This window comes from Aspergillus alliaceus (genome assembly GCF_009176365.1).
Source record: "Aspergillus alliaceus strain CBS 536.65 unplaced genomic scaffold BDW43scaffold_2, whole genome shotgun sequence".
NCBI classification, from domain to species: domain Eukaryota; kingdom Fungi; phylum Ascomycota; class Eurotiomycetes; order Eurotiales; family Aspergillaceae; genus Aspergillus; species Aspergillus alliaceus.
Genome location: NW_022474685.1, coordinates 981,334 through 1,002,191, shown reverse-complemented (window position 1 = coordinate 1,002,191; position 20,858 = coordinate 981,334). Strand labels below are relative to the sequence as shown.

General features: G+C 45.2%; 7 protein-coding genes across 7 annotated transcripts in view; 4 read left to right on the top strand and 3 right to left on the bottom strand.

Moving 5' to 3' along the window:
• BDW43DRAFT_305936 (uncharacterized protein) overlaps positions 1-2,360 on the bottom strand; it is a gene marked incomplete at both ends in the record, with an annotated part of 2,412 nt that extends 52 nt beyond the window's left edge. Inside the window, 2 exons of the mRNA XM_032045906.1 lie at positions 28-843; positions 2,286-2,360. Of these exons, the coding sequence (XP_031905889.1) occupies positions 28-843; positions 2,286-2,360 (891 nt within the window). The remainder of the gene's footprint in view (positions 1-27; positions 844-2,285) is intronic.
• A 3,534-nt stretch (positions 2,361-5,894) lies between these two features.
• On the top strand, positions 5,895-6,365 carry BDW43DRAFT_305935 (uncharacterized protein; the record flags this gene model as incomplete). The annotated part of the gene is made up of 1 exon (XM_032045905.1): positions 5,895-6,365. One exon carries the CDS (start codon positions 5,895-5,897, stop codon positions 6,363-6,365), a length of 471 nt encoding a protein of 156 aa, XP_031905888.1.
• A 5,005-nt stretch (positions 6,366-11,370) lies between these two features.
• On the top strand, positions 11,371-12,069 carry BDW43DRAFT_296405 (acetolactate decarboxylase; the record flags this gene model as incomplete). Its single annotated transcript, XM_032044206.1, has 1 exon — positions 11,371-12,069. The coding sequence occupies one exon, from the start codon at positions 11,371-11,373 to the stop codon at positions 12,067-12,069; it is 699 nt and encodes a 232-aa protein (XP_031905887.1).
• A 335-nt stretch (positions 12,070-12,404) lies between these two features.
• Positions 12,405-13,283, bottom strand: BDW43DRAFT_72708 (uncharacterized protein). Its single transcript, XM_032050439.1, has one exon. The coding sequence runs from the start codon at positions 13,161-13,163 to the stop codon at positions 12,678-12,680; it is 486 nt and encodes a 161-aa protein (XP_031905886.1). The 5' UTR covers positions 13,164-13,283; the 3' UTR covers positions 12,405-12,677.
• Positions 13,284-13,433: 150 nt separating this feature from the next.
• Positions 13,434-14,131, top strand: BDW43DRAFT_305932 (uncharacterized protein; the record flags this gene model as incomplete). The annotated part of the gene is made up of 2 exons (XM_032045904.1): positions 13,434-13,463; positions 13,541-14,131. The coding sequence occupies 2 exons, from the start codon at positions 13,434-13,436 to the stop codon at positions 14,129-14,131; spliced, it is 621 nt and encodes a 206-aa protein (XP_031905885.1).
• Positions 14,132-14,533: 402 nt separating this feature from the next.
• BDW43DRAFT_305931 (oxidoreductase, short-chain dehydrogenase/reductase family) lies at positions 14,534-15,439 on the top strand (the record flags this gene model as incomplete). Its single annotated transcript, XM_032045903.1, has 4 exons — positions 14,534-14,751; positions 14,794-14,994; positions 15,043-15,194; positions 15,246-15,439. 4 exons carry the CDS (start codon positions 14,534-14,536, stop codon positions 15,437-15,439), a joined length of 765 nt encoding a protein of 254 aa, XP_031905884.1.
• Positions 15,440-17,963: 2,524 nt separating this feature from the next.
• BDW43DRAFT_319306 (Zn(II)2Cys6 transcription factor) lies at positions 17,964-20,209 on the bottom strand (the record flags this gene model as incomplete). The annotated part of the gene is made up of 5 exons (XM_032048887.1): positions 17,964-18,629; positions 18,679-19,188; positions 19,254-19,896; positions 19,959-20,087; positions 20,160-20,209. 5 exons carry the CDS (start codon positions 20,207-20,209, stop codon positions 17,964-17,966), a joined length of 1,998 nt encoding a protein of 665 aa, XP_031905883.1.
• Positions 20,210-20,858: the final 649 nt, after the last annotated feature.

Here is a 20,858-nt window from a genome sequence, read left to right as displayed (position 1 = left end):
AGCTCCAGTGGTGGAAGCCCCGGTGACAGCAGTGGTGGAAGCTCTAGTGGTGGAAGCCCCAGCGGTAGCAGCGGTGGAAGCTCTAGTGGTGGAAGTCCCAGTGGTAGCAGCGGTGGAAGCTCCAGTGGTGGAATTCCCAGTGACAGCAGCGGTGGAAGCTCCAGTGGTGGAAGCCCCGGTGACAGCAGCGGTGGAAGCTCCAGTGGTGGAAGCCCCAGTGGTAGCAGCGGTGGAAGCAGCAGTGAAAGCCCTTTTGGCAATCTCTTTGGTACTGGAGGCAGTGACAGTGGAAGCAGCGATGGAAGCTCCAGTGGTGGAAGCCCCAGCGGTAGCAGCGGTGAAAGTCCTTTTGGCAATCTCTTTGGCACTGGTGGCAGTGACAGTGGAAGCTCCAGTGGTGGAATCCCCAGTGACAGCAGTGGTGGAAGCCCCAGTGATAGCAGCGGTGGAAGCAGCAGTGAAAGCCCTTTTGGCAATCTTCTTGGTGGAGGCAGTGACGGTGGAAGCAGCGGTGGAAACCCTTTGGGTAATATTCTTGGTGGAGGCAGTGACAGTGGTAGCAGCGGTGGAAGCCCTTTTGGTAATATCTTTGGTGGAGGCAGTGACAGTGAAAGCAGCGGTGGAAGCCCTTTTGGTGACATCCTTGGTGGAGGCAGTGACAGTGGTAGCAGTGGTGGAAGCCCTTTTGGTAATATCTTTGGTGGAGGCAGTGACAGTGGAAGCAGCGGTGGAAGCCCTTTTGGTGACATCCTTGGTGGTGGTAGCCCCAGTGGTGGCGGCCTTGGTGATATTGGTGGTCTTGCCGGTGGCCTTGCACGCTAGTTCCGCGAGGAGGTTCAGAAGCTATATTGGTACAGCCATCTGTAGCGTGAATTTGAAAATGAAACCCCGCAGGTATCCTAGATATGATAGTATAAAATATTTATTCAATCTTTCCTTGCTATCATGATCTGCACTTGAATCTCCGGCTTCAACCCCGAGTCTCTGACCACCAGGGCATTTAAACCACAGCCCTTTATCTATATTCGATCTATAATTCAAAGCCGATCTCTACAAAGCTAAAGAAATTGCTGTCGCGGGGCTTACGATATCGGCTATACGTTATATTGTCGGATCAGATTCTCTGGGACACTCGGATTACCCTAGAATACCGGATTCCGGAACGCAAGCTCCAGTTAGTTTCACATAACCCAACCCTTCTAAACAGTTTCACGATATGTAGCAGCTCTGAACTCTATATCCCAGGTAACATTGTACCAGCTCCGCATTTAGTTTCGGCCCAAACTTCGGTGGGCCGCCGGTCGAACCTTAAGTCGCTTCTTACAGCCGTGGTCCCTCAATGGTCCCGAATGATAGCGTCGATCGGCGCCCTGAGAAGGTCCTTCGACACAAAGGAACCTTCAAAATACGAAAGTTAAACGTCGTTGTCGTAGCCTATTGAACGAGCCCGTACAGCGAGGACGAGATTTTACGAGCTGGGTCTTTACATCTGAATCATTCCCACATCAATTAATTCCTCATATCCCTCCACCCTTCCTTCTCCCCTACCTCAGATAAATAATTTTAACTATCTCAGAAAACAACACAGGGATACTGTTTTAAACCCGAGCGTGTTCTAACTGTCGATCCCGTCAATGAGGACCCTGTAAGCTTTGGAAATATGCCACAGTTTTCATTCATGGGTTGAGAATACGTATTTTTTTCGAAGCTAACGAGCATCCAGTATATCATAGAAATTATCTAGCAGAGTGCTATCCATGAAACATAAATACTTTCGAATAAAGTCGGTCGGGGCTTTTGATACTTATGCCACACAATACTATAGCCTATGTCCATCACCCCCTCCTTTGTCTTTCTTTTTTTCGGTCTTTTAATATCACACGGACAACTACAGGATAGTACATGGCACGTTGCTTCTGATATTAGTCAGGACGTCAGCTCTTCTTGAGAGCTCTTCCTTTGTTTCAGGCCTCAAAGATATTAAAGCTGTTGAAGAAATGAAGTATATAGCAAAGCGGCTTTCTCGCTACTCAACTATCTCCTTTTGGAAACCCTGCATCTATGAATTTATGTAAGGATTATACTCAATGGAATGTAAGATGTTCTCGTATCAGTAACTATTGTACTTTTTGCTTATAATTCAGCTCGTTTGAAGTAGCGTGTAATGTATTCTTGCTCATCTCGGGCTAAGGTCTATGTCCTAAGGCTGAAGTAAAGCAGAGTTCTGATTTGAGACCACTCCGAGCTTGACTCACTTTCACTTCATATTGTTTTATATTACGAACCACGTCACAAAAGCCCCTGCTGGAAAGATATGTCCACGCTGTGGTAGAACTGTCTGCTACAGCCACACTTGCCATGTTCCCTGCCACGCTACCCGCCCTATTTATTATGAAGGTTTACTTCCAACCACATCGACTAGAGCATCTTTATACCAAGTTTCTTGTATCGTGAAGTCCATGAGACTGAATCGAGTCCCTTAGCCAAACTTTTAGTCCATATCCACGTTGGCCAATTCGAGGCCTTTCATACTAGAACAGCGAGAACCCTTACAGAGCTTGAAGGTTACCTAAACGATATATTTAAACACTCAACTTCCTGGAAAGGGCCTCATTCGTTTCCCTCGCCCTTTCCTCACCTTCGCACCATCGCGCCTGGAGCACCTTGGCCGCCTGTCGACGCTTCCAAGCCTTAGAAGGAACCCAGACACCCGCCAACTATGGGCCCGACTGCGATGCCTACTTTAGTACCCTTGGACAGGCCAGCGCTACCGTTGTGTATGTTGTTGTCGACTTTATCAGAAGAAGACCTGGAGTCAGACTCATTCAATGCAGAAGACTTAGCTCCCTTGTTTCTGATGGCATTACGCCACCAAACGATGCTATCCGGGAGTCCCAGAGGTAAGCTAGGGAGAGCGCACCAGTTGTAGAGAGCCAAGCTTCTTTGTTGAAATGTCCTTCTTGGTATTCACTAACGTCTATGGTGCCCCAACTGAAGCTGTATAAGTTGGAAGAGGCGTCCGAGATAGATGTTTGGTCACCAGCCCTCTTAAGAAGCGTTCCCCTGTGTCAGATCCTTTGATTTTGACTAGGTGCACCCCTGCATCGGTCGCGAGCACTTTCCACTACTCGCTTGAGCTGACGAGGAAGTTGCTGCCTGACTTCTCAACAGCTGAGAAGGAGTGGCCCTGTGTGTGGATAGCTGCTTTGGTTGATTCGGTTTTTGGAAATTGGCAGCGGCACATTCGTAGGCATCAGTGACGATAGTGAAAATCTCATTAGCTCGCTCCTCCAACCAAGAACATGCTGACGTTTATAACAGACGTAGAAGGGACCCCAACCGTTAGTATTAATAAGGAGCACGTGATTAGGGTTGCTGATAAAATCGTCGGCATAGAACGTCATATTCACACTAGGGACTTTACCATCCTTTGAGTAAGGAGACTGTTCGGCGTAGATACCACCCTGGAAAAGGCCTCCAATGCATGGCGGAAGTGATGTCGTATAATTACCCACTTGAGCGATGGTGTCTGCAACACCAAGTATCTTTCATAAGGAGTGGTGGTCAGTACCTGCTCTATCGCGGGTTAGGTACCTGGCAAGTTACCTCGATGATGATTTGCGAGAAATTATCCAGAGCTGCTACTTTTGTAACTGGAACTTGTATGGCTATCTTTTTTCTTTCTTTTTTTTATGCCGATTGCAGATGCTGGTGGAGCCTGGGCAGCTGCTCTGGAGGATTGGGGTACAGGGGTTACGCTGGCATGACTCACAGAATCTGCAGGACTGCCTAGGCAAAGGTGGTGACTAGATAACAGTATACATATGGAGCCCCTGAGCTGGAAAATTACGATTTTGCCTGTCACGTTACAAATGCCATTGGAGCTCAGGGAACAAAGAGGTTTGAAGTCAGAGTGACCCATACGAACGATCCAGTCCCAAAGGTCTTGTCCAGATGAACATATTAGCAAGTACTGGCAGTATAGCACAACATCCCCAGAATCCTGGATTACTTCAAAGAATGATGTCCCCGTCACAAAGGATGATATCAAGGTGATCTATAGCATTGACAACATGAACGGGAATCTTGGCACAAATACTGCAGGCCCGTCTGCTCATAATTCGTATTTCGGCGATATGGCCGGTTGTACTTGAGACTGAAAGTCCGTAAATTTGACTGTAAAATCGGGGGATTGACTTTGCCGTTTCTACCATTGCTTGGGGAAGGGTGGCTTGATATTCCAGTTGATGGACTTGGATATGCTGCGCTCTCAACCAAATTGGACCTATACGCTTTGTGAGTATTAATTGGAACCTTAACTACTTTTGGTAGCCTCCTCTCTTATATGATACGTCAGCTGAATGGAGTTCCTAAGTATAAAAGATTAGTTGGGAAATCTGGCCACTCTTGAGTATATGCCTACAAAGTCGAGGGATAAAGGAGTGGGTGTAAAGTTAATAGAGTTACTCTATTGCGTGCTACTAAAAGTGTACAAAATTGGCCCCCTTATGTAATGTAAAGAATTAAAAGTATCATATGACGCAGGTTGACCTATTTTAATTGTTTTATTGTACTTTTTGTAAGTAGCTATATCGTGGATGTGCTACGCTACTGGATCGGCTTCAGCGACTGCTCCTGGTACTGCACTGGAACAGTGATTGAGTCAGCCATACGAGACGTCACACAGCTCGCAAAGAACTTTATGCGCGGCTCATATTCTACGTAGATAATCATGCATGGCCTTATCCTGTTCCTCTACAATTCTCAGAGGCCATGACATAATACCGCAACCTCTCGTCGGCCATGAACTTCGATCATCTACGCCGTCAGACATTTTAATTTAGCGGTGCCTCTTGTACGGCCGGGATACTCACGAAATTTTGTTAATCAATAGATTTAGGAGAACGTGATGTCTAACTAGTGCGCCATTCAATATAGCTGCTTGGTTTTCTTCGACTCTCGTATACCAGTCCAGTTTACCTCACTGACGCAATAATTACTGTTAGTATCGTTATATAAGGAGTGGATTAGCAATACGCACATGATCTAAGCTTACTTTGCCTAATACTATAGCCACTAATATGCGTGGGCCGTGTGACAAATAGGCGAAAACAATCGGCCGCGTAGAATACAAAGAACAGAATAGTTAGCAGTATCTAGCATAGCAAGGGGGATATTTGCCGTAAAGCAAAACAGTTCCACCGTTTGTTCGAGGCCTTGAGTATGCTCCTGGTGAGCTCTGATCTCCTTTTTCGTAGCACCGGGTGTTTCGGCAGGAGCTGTAGTAAATGAAAGAAGACAAACAGTACAGAAAGTGTCCTCGTAAGCCCTGACACTGCAGTCTTCTGATAAACTAAAGACAGAAGACTTGGTCATGAGCGTCGTCGATCGTCTCTCTCCAATGATATGCATCCTACACATCTAAACAAGTATCTATGTAACCACACAAAGTCTCCCAAAATCCTTGTGGAATTATTGCAGCATTTCTTCTGGTGGCCAATGACTATCATATTGAGATTCTCGAAACCTTGTCACCGATATCCAGACCATGCCCAGGCATCGTATTGACAATGACACCCGATCAAGTATACGAACTCGTGTCTCGAGGCTAACGCCACATTGCGAATACTATTTGCAATTGTGCTACTATCCCCTGCGTCACTGCAGTAGCCCTTCATGACAGGTCTGACCTCCACATGGGAGACCGGCTATAATTCGCTACACCGGCCGAACCTGTTCACTGAAATGTCTGTCTCATGACGAGCATGTAGGGCCCTTGGTCGAATATAAATTCAACGCAAATCTCATTTCAAAATGGGTCTCACTACGCAACCATCGACCCAACAATTCTCTCACTTCAAAGCAAAGCTTAGCCTTTCCTTATGCAGCAAAATATGACAGCTTACTTCACAGCTGCCTTTGTCTTAACCGCTGCTCTTTCAAGTGCGGCGGGAACCAATACCAGCCCTCCCGGCCCTGCTGATCCTATTCAGACAGTCATCGTGGGTGGCGGAACCTCCCTTGGCTTCAACCCGCCTATCCTCCAAGTCGGTCAAGGCAGTCGCGTTCACTTCGACTTCCGGGCTATAAACCACACCCTGACCGAGTCTACGTTTCAGTCGCCGTGCACAAAGCTTTTCGGAACCGATATTGATACTGATTTCAATAATCCAAACCCGAGCGACATACCAAATCTGCATCCATTTGATTATACTTTTGCATCCAATAAGCCCCGCTTCTTCTACTGCAAGCAAGGGGCCGGGACGAGTGATAGTCATTGCCGTCGCGGAGAGGTATTTGCCGTAAACGTGGATCAGGCGACCTTTGCCGAGTTTCAGAGACGCGCCATGAATACTCCGCTGTAATCATCAACTACCAGGCAGGGTAATAGTTGGGGGCAGTATTTGTTTTCTGTATGAGAGTCAGCCAGCAGAAGAGCTCGGATAGTATGTACCTTCGGCAGACTATCACTACCGCATATGTATGTTACTGCCTTAGTATGGGGCATTTTAGTCATTTTGCTGTTCATCTATACCGTAGTTCAATTAAAGAGGAAACATGTTTAATTTACTGGGACTTATACCATGTCTTTCCCCGGACTTGTGCTCTGAAGGACCGGGAGCTACATTTTGTACCTGAAATCGAATCCAACAAGACAATATGCTTAGGGGGAAGAAGTCTCATGCACATTGATCATGGCACTATACGAAGACCCAGGATTGGATGTCACACACCATGGTGTCCCTTGCCGATACGAGTCTGACGCATCATATCTCCACAGCGAATAAGATCGGTGGATATCATATCCCCAAGAGGAGCGTGTCGGGCACTGCATAATCAAAAGTGAGATGTCCCCAGATCCCCGTCCTACACGGGAGAGAATAATAACGCTATACGACATGATATTTACAACGTAAACACTTTGCGCTTTACAAGCTCCTAGATTAGTGAGCATAAAGTTCAACAGTTATGATACTATGCTACTGTTCCGTTGGCATGTAAGCAGTACGGCGGATAATCCGTCCGGCAAGAGTATATAAGCCACAAAGTTACCGAACGCGACTTATAACGTCCATTCATTTCTTACTATCTCCATCTTTCCCACTCTTCAATGGAATCACCAGTACAGCTATCCACTTTATCAACAGCCCTATTTGCTTTCCTCCTTTACATCGCTGGGTCTTCCCTGTTCCACCATTGAGAATGATGGAGTAGTATCGTTAGACTTCAAACAATCCACTTGAAGAGCGGAAGACGACGGCATTCGTCGTTTCAGCATCTGAGCAACAATGTATCAATTCATGGGTCCACGATATCGGTAATTCGGGGGCCACGTTATGTCTAATGTCCTGTTCAAGGTGATCTTTCTTATTTTGAAACTAACAAGTCAGAGAAGGGGTATATTATTGCTGGCTCTTCTGGCGAAGGCTACGGGAAGTGTTGGTTGGGGGGGGACGGCATGAAATCGAGGTATTTGGCCAGGTGCAGCAGTATTTATATTTGTTGCTTTCCATTCATGCTGTTGTCCTCAACTCTAGAAGACAGGCCATGAGAACCCTAAGAAGTTGAGAGAGATGTGGCCATTTTCCTGCTCTAAGCAGTGGATTACTAAGCCTTATATAACTAACGTAATTCCCGGGCGTTCCGTAGTTCCCGGGCAATCCGTAGTTTTCAACCAAGAACTCGTGCTTGCTCAAGTTTAAAGCTCTTTACAACAACCAAAAGCAATTTAAATTAAATAAACTAAATATTCTGACGATTAGGATATCTAGTTCTAGTATACCCTTTAACATGACAGTCTGAACATGTTGGTGGAGCACGTTTTGGTCTATCCAAAGTTTGACAAGTAGAATTGCCAGGTGGCCCAGAATTATCACCATATGCCTCTAATTAATCATTTCTTAACAATATAAGGTCTCTAGCTTCCTGAACTGACAGGCCAGTTGTAGGAGTTATTTAGCATTTAGAATAACTCTTTTTTTATCTGTTATTCTTAATGGCTGCTTAGAGATCAGAGTTTTCCTGTGCTAGTACACTAGTATTATAGATAGCTAACTTATATTCCTTTATAAATTTATCTAGCGCTTGTTTAGAGAGAGATAAAGGACTTCTAGGCCCTTTCTTTAGAAGTTTCTTAATTAAGGAAGCCTTTTAATATACTTGGCGGACTGTATAAGGCGTACAGAGCCAGAAGAAAGAGGTTAAAGTACCTTCTCTACTCAATGGAAGGGTAGGTATTAAAAGCCTAATATTTAACTTTTCCAGCACAGTATATAGATTAAAAGAAACTAATCCAGTTGCTCTGAATTCGCTTTAAATATTCTCCTTAGTAAATACCATTTCCCGAGCTGCTGGATATATCTTTAAGAAATCTAGCTTATTAATATGGTTATATTCCAAGTGCCCTTTCTGCTCTATAAGCTTGCCGTACACCTTTTTTAAAGGGCCAAAACAACCAATATTAAGAGACTGCAGAAGATGAGATAAATAAGCAGATATATAAATAGAAATAATATTGTTTTCCTTGTAGATATAGTTAAATTCAGGTGTAAGGTGGCTTCTATGGCCGTCCAGAACTAGCAGTCAATATCTCCCTGTTATATGCTTATTTATAGCTGGAATAAAGACTTTTTGAAGCCAGTAAAGACTAATCTTATTAGTAGTCTATCCGTTAGCACTTAATTTAATTCTCCAGTTACCAGGGATTCTTGTTTTATCAAACCACTTCTCTATATAAATCTTTCCCTTGAAGATGATAGTGGTAGGTACTGACCATTCCCTTGAATTAATGCATTTGATAGTAGTAATCCATTCCCGATTCTCTGGCTGTATCAGCCATGGTTTACCAGATATTTCAGCTCTAGAAACTATCTTAGTAGTTGTAATAAGTCCTATAGTAAAGCCAGTTTTATTAAAGTTATAGATATCTTTATCCTGGATTCTTCACTAATCTTGGGTCTCTTATAGCTTATTAAACCATAAATTAATAATCTTTAGATCTTTATATATTGCTCTCTTATAATTAATCTTTCTAGTAAATCTGCCTTTAATCTCTGGCCGGTATTTAGTAAACTCTGTAATCCAGTTCTTTCTGATTACTTTAGATAAAGTAGGGCTCTCAGAATTCAGAAGAATCTAAGCTATTTTTTATACCTGGAACTGCCTGGGAGAGGTACTATATATATTAAGTAATACTATCCAAGCTATCAAGGTCTCTTCTTGACATAGAGATAGTCTATATATATAGTTGCAACATTCTCCTTGAAATTTATGGCCCTTCAGCTAATCACGGAATGTTAAAGTAGGTAGATTATAAACATGTATAGCTTGCTCAGTACTTTGAATTTTTCCATCTTTTAAGTCTTGAATAGCATATTGGATCCTGCTCTCTTGCTCTATTAATCCTTGCTTCGTTTTACGCGTTTTTCGTGGCATGGTGGGTGTTTGAAATTGGTAGGTGGTAACGCGTCGAAAATTTTGGACTTTCTACGGATTGCCCGGGAACTACGGAACGCCCGGGAATTACGTTAACTAACGTAGTTCCCAACCGAGCGCCGCACCCGACCGAGCGCCGCACCTCACGCGTTTCTCGCGCGGTTGAAACTCTTGCTCAGTTCAACCACTCACCATGCCACCAAAAGCGCGTACAAGTTCAAATAATTCAGCTGAGAAGGAGGAAAGGATCTTGCTTGCAGTTTCCGCTATTAAAAAGTAAGAAATAAAGTTAATTCATGAGGCTGTATGTATCTTTAATGTCTCTAATAGAACAATATATCGATATTTAAATGGCACTCTATCACGCACTGAAAAATATATAAATTGCTATAGATTAACTGAAATACAAGAGAATTCACTTGTACAATGGATATTATCTATAGATCAACGTAGAGCAGCTCCCCGGCTATCTCAGGTCTAAAATATAGCTAATATTCTTCTTATAGACTCTGATTTCAATATATCTTAATCAATTAGTAAAAACTGGGTTAGTAGTTTTATTAAATACTATAGTAAGATAAAGACTATTTATTCTTGCTACTGTAAAAGTAGTTACTAGATCTGATCTATATAGAAAATGTCAAGTTATTCAGCCAGGAAATCAAGAATAGATTACTTTAATTAAGTGTATTAGCTTTACTGGATATACTTTATTACCTTATATTATCTTCAAGGGAAAGGTTTATATACAGGGCTGGTATAAAGATTCTGATATTTTACATGATTGGAGATTTGAAATCAGTAAAAATAGCTGGATAACTAATAAAATTAGACTATACTGGCTTTAAAAGCTTTTTATTCCTGCTATAGCTAGCTATACAGTTAGAAAATATCAGTTACTTATTTTAGATAGCTATAGCAGCTATCTTATTTCTGAATTTAATAAAATATATAGTAAAAATAATATTATTTCTATCTATATACTATCTTATTTCTCAAATAAATCTTTAACTACTTGATATTAGTATTTTTTCACCTTTAAAAAAGGTATACGGACGCTTAGTTCAAGATAAAATACTTGGAGAAATTAACTATATAGATAAGCTTGATTTTATCAAGATCTATCCTATAGCTCATGATATAGTATTTACTACAGATAATATTTTAAGTACTTTTCAAGTTACTGGTATAGTTCTATTTAATCCTGAAGAGGTTCTTGAATGCCTTACTATAAGACTTAAGACCCCTACACTACCAGGCAGTTAATCAACTAATTCAGTACCGAAAACACCCTATAATATTAAGCAGCTACAGAAATAGATAACTATAATTAAAAAGTTATTAAGGGCTTATATATAGAGCCCTTCTTCTTCTACAAAGACTGCTTTGAACTGGTTGATTAAGGAATGTGAAATGGTATATAACAATAGAACATTTTTAGCTTAAGAAAACCAATATTTACGGGCTATAATTAATAAACTATAGCAGAAAAAGAAGCAATCTAATCGCTAAATCACCTGTACTGAAGGTTTCTCAGTCCAGGAAGCTCGGGAGTATATATAGCATGAAAATGAGGCTAAAGAAGCTCAAGATACTATACTTATAGATCAAGAGCTATCTCTAATTAGGCCGCGCGTACGAGCGCCCCCGTGCTGTAGTGATTGTCATATTCTAGGGCATACTCGCAGACAATGTCCTAATTAATATCCTAATTCGATTTTATATAGAAATATGATTGTTTTGTTGATAAAGGCCCTAATAGTTCAGCCACGGGCAGAATTTTATATGAGGTGCGGCGCTCGGTCGGGTGCGGCGCTCGGTTGGGAACTACGTTATTCATTCCCAACCGACAATTGAACATCTGCCCCGCCATCATCACCCACAACACAAACCACAGTTGACCCCAATTAATAACAACAACATAACCAACTCAAGATGAACCACATCCACCAGTACTGCGTATTCAGCGCCCTGATGCAAGGGTTCTCCTCCGACGGAGCCACAGTGTCCGACATTCTCTCAAAATGTAACCACGGGCTCGGCACCGTCTGCAACATGAATGGCGAAATCGTCATCATCGACGGGGAAGCCTACCACTTCACCCCAGACGATAAGCTGCACAAGCTTGCGCCTACAGACCGCATGCCTATGATCGTAGCGACAGACTTCCAGCCCACAATGACGAAGTCGCTAGATACGCTGCGTATGGACGCGCTCAAGGACGCCTTGCATCCGTACTTCCCAGCCAAACAGAACAATTTCATCGCCGTCCGTCTAGACGCCTCCTTCAAGCGGATTGTCTATCGCATTGGCGGGCCCCAGCTACGGCCCAAAGAGTCGTTGCTAGAACTGGCCAAACGGCAAACAGTAAAGTCGTATGAGAACATCTCCGGCACTTTGTTCGGGTTCTACTCACCCCCTTATACTAATGGGCTCTGCGTGGCTGGATTTCACCTGCATTTCCTGTCGGATGACCGTCGGGCTGGTGGGCATATTTTGGACTTTGAGGCCGAACAAGTCGTTCTTAAGGCGGCGGTGAATACGCATCTTCATTTGGAATTCCCGCAGTCTGAGGAGTTTAATGAGGAGTTGATACTACCGGAGTTGGCAAAGGATTTGCACTTGGCTGAATAGAATTTTCACTGTATGAGAGAGTGAATCTGCATTAGGGGGTGAGATGTCTATATGCCGTGAGCATAACTGCGAGTGGCGATATATGAGAAAGACTCCGAATAACGCTACAACTTCGAGAAGAGTACCCGGGCATACTTGTGGAAAACATAAGCATATATATTATTAAAGGAGCAATAAAAAGTTGTCAAAAAACATACAACAGCCGGGATTCGCTGGTGGCCTGCGTGACAGCGAATTACTAGAAACGGCATAGCGTGCCTATTCGGGGAAAGCGCCTGATTGAGGCTTGGCATCGCGGTGCGTGGTCTACAGAGTGGATCGAAATCACTCGGTGGAGCACGTAGGCACTTACAGCACCGAGTAGCCTTCTTCCTGTAAGATGCCAGCTACTAGATATGCATGGCCTTTTGGGTTCCGCTTGACTGTCGTAGGGCGTAGGATTTTCCGGGCAGTCTGATGGACTTGGATACATTCAGCAGCTCCAGATACTCAACTGCACGGCGGAGTGAGGTGCGGCACAATGTGTCGACTTGCTAATATGTAGTCATGTGCTCGGCGGCCAGAGATCAAGAGGCGAATCCGTATCCCCCTAGCATAGCATAAATGCACTAAGGGCTAATATCGCTGTTCTGGTCGAGTAATTGTGCCAGTAGCAAGGCATTGCGAATGCCAAAGTGATCACTGATATAACGGAGCATGTACGTGACCCACTGTCTCTGATCGACCGTGGCAGCCTTAGATCGAGCGGCAATATACATAGGAAATATAAGAGTGTAGCAGTCGAGGAGCTCGGACGGCGTATGCACTTTGTTGCAGTCCTTCTGCGGGACAACGGAGAGATCTGTGTTATCTGCCTGTCCTTGGCTGCGTTTTGATCGGCAGGCATAGCTTGCATATTGCGGAACGGAGGCATATACCTCGAGCGACAGTGATGCAATATTACTCAAGGCAGCTTCAGATGCAGCGAGCTGGTTGACTCCGTGGATTGCGTTCAACGTCTCATAAGAGTCTAGGAGATACTCGCTCGGCTGAATGCGAACCTGCCGCACGACATTCCAGGCCTGAGTGGCATGACAATCACGATAGAAGTCCATTCCTGGCCATACACATGGGGCAAGGGGTACCGCAGAATCCGCTTTTCCGGCTGCCAGTCTGGAGGTATGTCCCGGGAGATCGCTAAAAGGGCCTGGTCAAGATCCTGTGCGCGGGCCATGCTACCCTGAAGTGACCATCTGCCAGTGTGGACTGCATTGAGGAAAGAGGCATACCCAATCGTCAACCCTGAGATCTTCCATTTCGGATCGTCTTTCAAGTCCAAATGATGCTCGAGATGGTCACGGTATGGGAACGTCATTGGAGACGGCATGCGCGCTGGCCAAGCAGCTGATCATATAGTTGGTTAGAAATCGTGATAAGATCCGTAGTGCATAGTGATCTTGAAAATGCTCTCCTCTGATCTTCCGAATCAAAGCGAGTGTCCACATGCCTTCGTGCAGCGGTGGTCTGCCATGGTTATCGGGACCCACAGGCAATCCGTATTGAGGATCAGACGGAGGACGCGCGGCGCAAGGCTCTGCTGAAGTCGAAGCCTGCTCGGCTGACAGAGGCTTCGCTATCAGTCTCCATCGACATCCAGACCCGTATGGTATTCTTCGCCCATTATGTGTCTGTGGGCTCCTGTGAATGGGGCTTTCTGATTCGATGGAAGCGTGAGATGGAAGCGGCGCCTCGTTGGTTAGATGCGAGCATTGATGCAGTGAGCTCAGCTCTTCTGGCGCACCACCATGTCTCGGATCCTTTATTGTCCTTGGCTCGTCAGCGGTATGCTTTGGCATTGCGCGTGATGAAACAAGCTTTGAGCGTTCCCCCCACTGCGAGAGATAACCTGATCGCGGCATCTCTACTGTTGGACCTATTCGAAAAGATCACCCACACTGAAGCCAGCGTCGTTCAATTCTGGCCGAGCCATGTCAACGGGTACATGAATTTGGACGGTAGTCACACTGGTCTCTGTTACATACATACAGTCTGGGCTGCGTGTGCGAGGAAAGCATACCTTTAACCGCCGAGTCCGACAGCGCTGGCAGGCCTTTGATGGACGGCCGCGAAAGACCATCAGGATTAATCATAGGTAGATAGATGTGTTGTTGTAGCCGATGGCAGAAAGACCAGGGATGGGGAAATAAGTGTCCAACCCACGCTAAGCTATTTTGGGCAGGCATTTCGACACCAAGTGGACCATTCTCATATGGCAGCAGAAGACAGTAGATGATGAGAAGTGGAACAAGAAGAGAGAGAGATATCTTCTCATATATAAAGGAGGTCATGGTAATGCTCAGACTGTCTACTCTTCCCTTCTTGTAAGCATTCCTCCGAGCAATCCAGTCTTCCCCAACACCATTATCACATATATATTCTCATCTTAATTCTCTTCAACTTCTGGTCTAGTACGACTCACTGAAAGATGTCTTTCCTTTATAAGCATGTCCTGCTCATTGGAGCCACTGCTGGCATTGGTCGTGCCATGGCCGATCGACTGGTTGAAGCTGGCGCCAAGGTCACAGCTGTTGGTCGTCGGAAGGACCGCCTGGACAAGTTTGTTCAGAAACATGGAGAGCAAATGGCCAGCGCAGTTCCGTTTGACATTTCCGTGCAGGAGAATATCCCGAAGTTTGCAGCTAAGTAAGTAATGCATACAGCCATATGGCCCTGCTGACGGACCAGAATCATCGACTCGTACCCCGACGTGGACTGCCTTTTCCTCAACACAGGAATTCAACTCCCCTTTGAACTCGACGACCGGGGCCAGTTCGATTTGGAGCCATTCAACAAGCAAATGAATGTCAACTACTCTAGTCTGGTCGCGTTGACGCATGCCTTTCTACCCTTTCTGATCGAGAAAAAGAGCCCCACCAGTATCATCTTGTGACTACCGTCCACGACTGCATGAACTGTGAGTATCTGACCGAATAGTACCGGATCGAACATGGCTATCGTCCCAGCTGCATCTACGCCAGCATATTCGGCATCTAAGGCTGCATTGAACGTGTTCACCTTGTGTCTCCGTGATCGGCTGCAGAACTCCAACGTGGCGGTGATTGAAATTTCGCCCCCGGTAGTGCAGAGTATGCCATCCCTGCATCCTTGACCAAGGAGATTGGCTAATGTTGTAATAGCCGAGTTACACCACTATAAACTGGGCATGCCTCTGGACAACTTTGCTGACCTTGCATTCAAAGGTCTCCTTGCGGGACAAGACCATATCGTTATAGGCAGTATTGGGCCTGCTGAGAGGTTCAATGCGATTGTCGACCAGAGGCGCGCGGCGTCTGAGGATTTGGCCGAGACGATGAGCGCGCAGCAGAAATAGTTGTATACTGCGGACACCCCTCTACAGGGTCTATGTTAAGATGTCAATGACTTCTCCACCGACTCAAGCTGTCCCTGTCGTCTTTTTTCGGTACTGTCTATCTGATCTAAGAATTGCTGAGACCCAAGTCGATGACGTAGATAGGAATTGAGTATTTCTTGCGTTGTTTGACTGATCCGGGGAATCGCCGGGATATCCACCGTCGTATATAGAGTATATAGCTTCCTCCTTGTCCCCTCGAGATTAAGCCGACTTTCGTCGCTGTTTTCCACCCTTTTGCGGTCTTCCGACTCAAGACAATGAGGAATTTTTGCTATTGGGCGATAAATCCCGTGTTCTTCACTTCGCCATCTCCCTTTGCGCCCATGAGTTGTCTTCGCGCCCGTGGCCTGACTTCCATTGGATTTCATGAGGTTGAATTTTCTGCTTGCTTGGGAGCTTAACTGGCTTATGATCCTTGTTTTGATAGATAATGCTGCATGAAAAACAAGAGATTGCATAGAACTGGTGCTATCAGACTACCCTGGGCTGACTAGCATGCTTTCTCACTTCTATGATTAACGCCTTTTCTTACATTTGAGAGGGAGGCTTGACAACCATATCCTTGGCGTGCGATGCTGACGATAAATATGGCCGAGGCTTCAGTTCCGTCCCAGATTGGCCCACCCTCTCCGTTTGAGCTTGGTCTTGTGAGATGTGTGGTTTAGAAGGTACTCTAGGTGCGCGTCGTATGAGGACCGGCAGGGCTGTATGTTGCGCAGTGGTTGCCGGGATAGCAGTTGCTAGCAAGCTTTCAGCGGGATGAACTGGGTATACTGATTGGTCATATGGGTCGTCTGCGTGGCGGCAGAAGCAGTTGAAGAACTGGATGATGATGTGGAGTAGGTTTCCCATCAGAAATGGCTACTGCTGTGTGGTTGATAGTGTCTTCATATAAATAACACGTCAGCAGACTTTGTTAAGTATGTTGAATACAAATGCCAGGTGGGCGCCCACCTAGTTTCTCTCCTCTGACCACTTACGCAACATGGAGCCAAAGCAGATGGTTAAGGAAAGGCCAGCCTGAGCGGTTGTTGTGTCAGGATTGGATAGGGTGTTTGACAGAAGGGTTAATATATGGATGACTGGGTAGGACAAAATAAGACTAAGGTTTCAACTAGTTAGTTGCTACATCCTGTCTAGATCCTTGGATATACACACCTGATCATATTGTAGGGGTTGCCCATTTGGCAATTTAGACCAGTGCTCTAATATATAAATTAACTAACAGGCTGTATTAAGTGATGATTTAGGAATCTGCTGCAAGGGATAGGATGTTTTTATAGATTGTTAAAATAATATGATTAGGAAGTGGCTACTAAAGAGGAGGTCAGCATAAAGACATGTGTCTACCAGCTCTACTATAGCTCCAAATAAACACTCCTTCCTTTGTTAGTGGAAGAATATAATATAGATAGTGATACTGAAAGACATACTAAGTCCCATTCAGCTACCATAGATTTGAGCTTAAGGACAAGCTCTATTACTTAGTCCTCTAAATCAAGACTATGTGTATCAAGAAATTCTAGAAACCTCAAAGTAATAAACGCAAATCTCATACTAACAATGAAATACACTTGAAGGGAAGATTATGGTGTGACTCCATCCGGATGGAGAGGCAGGTCAGGAAAGCACACACACCAGCTACCAAAGGGTATAACTGGCAATTTGCTAAAGAGCTGCCTAAATAGACAGTCGGTTTGCAGTAGCTGCTAGGACACGTATTCATTTTGGCTTTTGGTTAATGTGCAGTCAGTCAATGTACTACCATATTCCCCTGGCACATCTGAGCCCTCCATGTATTCCACGTCAACTGTGAAAATTCCTAAGTGTCGTCCAATGGAGCACACTTGACGGTAGCAATCCCACGAGAGATCGTAGTTGAAGAAGCCTGCTGCCAACCAGCTCTTCAAAGAGTCGTTAATTGTGTTCATTTTTGAAGAGGGGAATAAACTATGTTTGATCCCGGCAAAAATTAATTGACTCACCAGTAAAAAAGCTGCTTGGAGATCTATGGGGCGTTCCCCTGCTTCAAGCTGCCACTGTTCTAGTAGTTACAGATATTCCGAAGAGGACCTTCAGGTTTGCTCATTCGTTTGGTACGATCTGAATGCTGCTTGCGCGGTACCTGCTCGTTGTTTATTCTTCGCTGCAGTTCTCGTGTTACATTAATCGCCTCCTCATCAAAACCACGACTTTACCATAACGACCACATGACGTCCGAAATTTGTATAAAACTTAGGGGGAAGGCCAAGGTCTTTATGACTAATAAAACGTCACTTAGACTGATAGAAGGGTCTCTAAGCCTAAATCCAAAGATGCGGAGCTCAACCATAGAAGAAGGAGTGGGAGAAGGGAGTACTCATAGACGAGGCTTCCAAGACTAATTACCGAGATCGACTACATAGAACGTACCCAAGTTTCTCCAAGTTCCGGTACTATCTCGCGGAAGGATCTTTATAATTATAAGTCTTTGACAACTTGATTACGACGTCCAAAAGGTCGTTGACCAAAAATCCTCCCCGGTTGACTCTCCGATAGATAGTAAATCAGGATGGATGGCTTCAATCCCATTATCTGGAATACCGAGAAAGTCCTGCATCATTGGCTCCAAGAAGGCCATTTCAGTGGTGAAGCCTGCAGCAGGGAGAGGTGAAACGCCACCGTTTTCGATGGCCCGGTCTCTTGTTGGAGGGAGCGAGAAGGACCTTTGGAGCGATTGTCGGGGTAACTGACCGTCTTTCTCGAAACTTTTACCGACATCGCCTGATAAAGATTGTTTGACTTGCTTGAGATTCTCGTGGAACTCCGCAGCCGCAAGGTTTCCATGATCACTCATACGAGACAATATTTCGATCGCTACCTCGAGGGAGTCGAGATCTGCGGGGTTGCCGAAAGCTGGCAGAAGCCCGGATATGACAAGAACTGTGGCAGAAGAGAACAAGTACTGAGCATAGAAGTATCCGTATATAGGCAGAGAGCCATTGACCCATTCTTCAATGATGAGAGCATGCGAATGCCGTGCAGCATGGATACAGGCTTCACTCAGGGTAATGACAGGCTGGGGGAGGGGGTCTTCGCTATTTTCTTGATGACCTCGTTGATGGAGAAGAGCGTGAAGAATAATAGGGCGTGTAGCCAAAATGACACACTGTAAGTCTTCAGTAAATTAATAGGCTTGCCGATACAAGTAAACTCACCTGGTTGAACTGCAGATGAAGAGAGACGATATGCTTCGGTGGGGAACCTCCATCGGTGTGTAGCTTGATGTGTGCTGGGAGTGACTGCAGCCACTCCTGCTGAGCAAGCAACAGTTGCTGTTCTCTTTGCAAGAACGACTCTGGATGCTGCTTGTGGCTGTAGATTTTGTCAATAACTTGACCGATGATTCGAGCTAGCTGAATGCTGGCGACTAAGTATGAGGTATCGGAGAACTGCTCCTCATACGCAGGGCAAGAGACTTGGGATGGCATGTCGACATGAATATCATCATCTCGGATCTGAAGTGGAAAACCTATTTTAGAACTCCACATACGATCATAGACATATATCGCCCACCAGAGCCGAATTCGGTGCTGTCGCTCTGTGGGATCCGTGCATTGGCGCTCAGAGATGTTATGGTTTAATCCTAGTATCAGACCAAGACGCACGGTGTTGCCAATCAACATGTACGCTGCATGACGTCGATTGAGGAAGTATGAAAAGAGAGACTAGGGATGCTGCGTGTTAGTATAGTTGTATATGCACGGCATTGTATAGTGACGAGGATACAAACCAATAGCAACAGACTTTCGATATGAGTCAACGCAGGCCGTTCTGGTAAAATGGATGTCAAATTCATTGCTCGAACATAATATTTGGTACCTGGCACACGATCTTGAGACGAAGAATCAGATCGAGAGGAGTATACCTCCCCTAAGGCGAAAAGAGCGAAAAATTTGCATGTCAAAGACGGGTCATCACGTTTAGATGGGTCTCGATAGATTGACTCCAATTGCTCCATGGTAGACTTGCGCAGGAAAAGATGATAGACGCGGCTTAATTGGTTGAAGGCAATGCGGAGGAGTAAACGAGCTTGTGGAAGCCCCGGCCATTGGGTCTCTCCCTCGAGCAGTAATGCCTCCGGTGTGTATTGAGTTCGAGCAATGTGAGCTGCATTCGGGTTCCGGGTAAGAAATTGCCGCAATCGCGTCGCGAAGGCCGTGCAGGCAGCGGCTCCCATATATATAGGAGGGGCTGAAGGATCGTAAGGATAGAACCAAGCGCGCTCTCCTAGCAGTAGATTTTGGACTGCGCGATAAGGGCCTTGAGCATAAGATGAGATTTGGTCTGAAGTAGCAGGTGATGAGCGAGAAGAAGTGAGGTTCTCCAATCGATCTTTGAGATGAGCGTTCTCAAGGAGTATCTGATCAACATAGCTAGGTGAAAGAGTGAGAATTGTATATTAGATAGTGTCGGCTGCAAGAGCAGGAGTCGTTACCTTTCATTGACCTTGAGCTTCCTGTCACGCTGCTGATATTCACACAGAGCACCACAGCCAGCTTGACGACATCGGGCACATGGCTGTTCGCCGGAACATCTAACTTTGTGAGTATGACATCGATTGCAACTAGTATCCAGAGGTTAGGGCAGAGCAGAAGAGATGGTAGCAAGCAGATGAAAGGGGGCGCTTGTGACGCACGAGACTGGCTTTTTCTTCTGCCGCTTGGGCTGATGTCTGTGAATAAGCATTGCCTGGGAAGACTGAAGTTTTTCGTCGATAAAGTCCCCTACTATTACTATATTTGAGAAACCTGTATATGGAAAACGAAGGGAGATGGAAATCTCTACAGTGGGGCAAAACCACACTCGGCATCTTGTAAGTTTGCCGAGGGTGACAACCCGGGCGAAAACTTTGGGTCGTCTCAACAGGAAAAGGGTGAGCATTCGCCACTGAGATCATTGAACTTTGACGTCCGGTAGACTCTCGGAGAACACGACAGTTTGGGCCGAAGCATGCTAGGGGGATATTGATAACTGGTAAAATGAGTTTGGCTTGAGAGGATATGGCGTTCTGGGATAATGATCGAGCCATTATGAACCAAATGGCTCTTGATGGTTTTGCAGGAGAGCTCTTTTCACATGGCGATCGTTCATCGGATAATTAGACCATTCTGAGCAGAATATACAGCGTCGACGATCGCATTCAGGGCACAGTAACATTTATTCCATCACAACCATTGTCCCTGGCCCAGTTGAGTGTTTCGCTAGAAGGTTCGCTTTGACGATCTGGAGCTAAATCCGGACGGCAGTACACTGATACGTACACAGGCAGGACCAAGGTCAAAATAGATGGCAATGAGACTAACATACCCGTCCCCTGGTCGATTGGAAAACATCA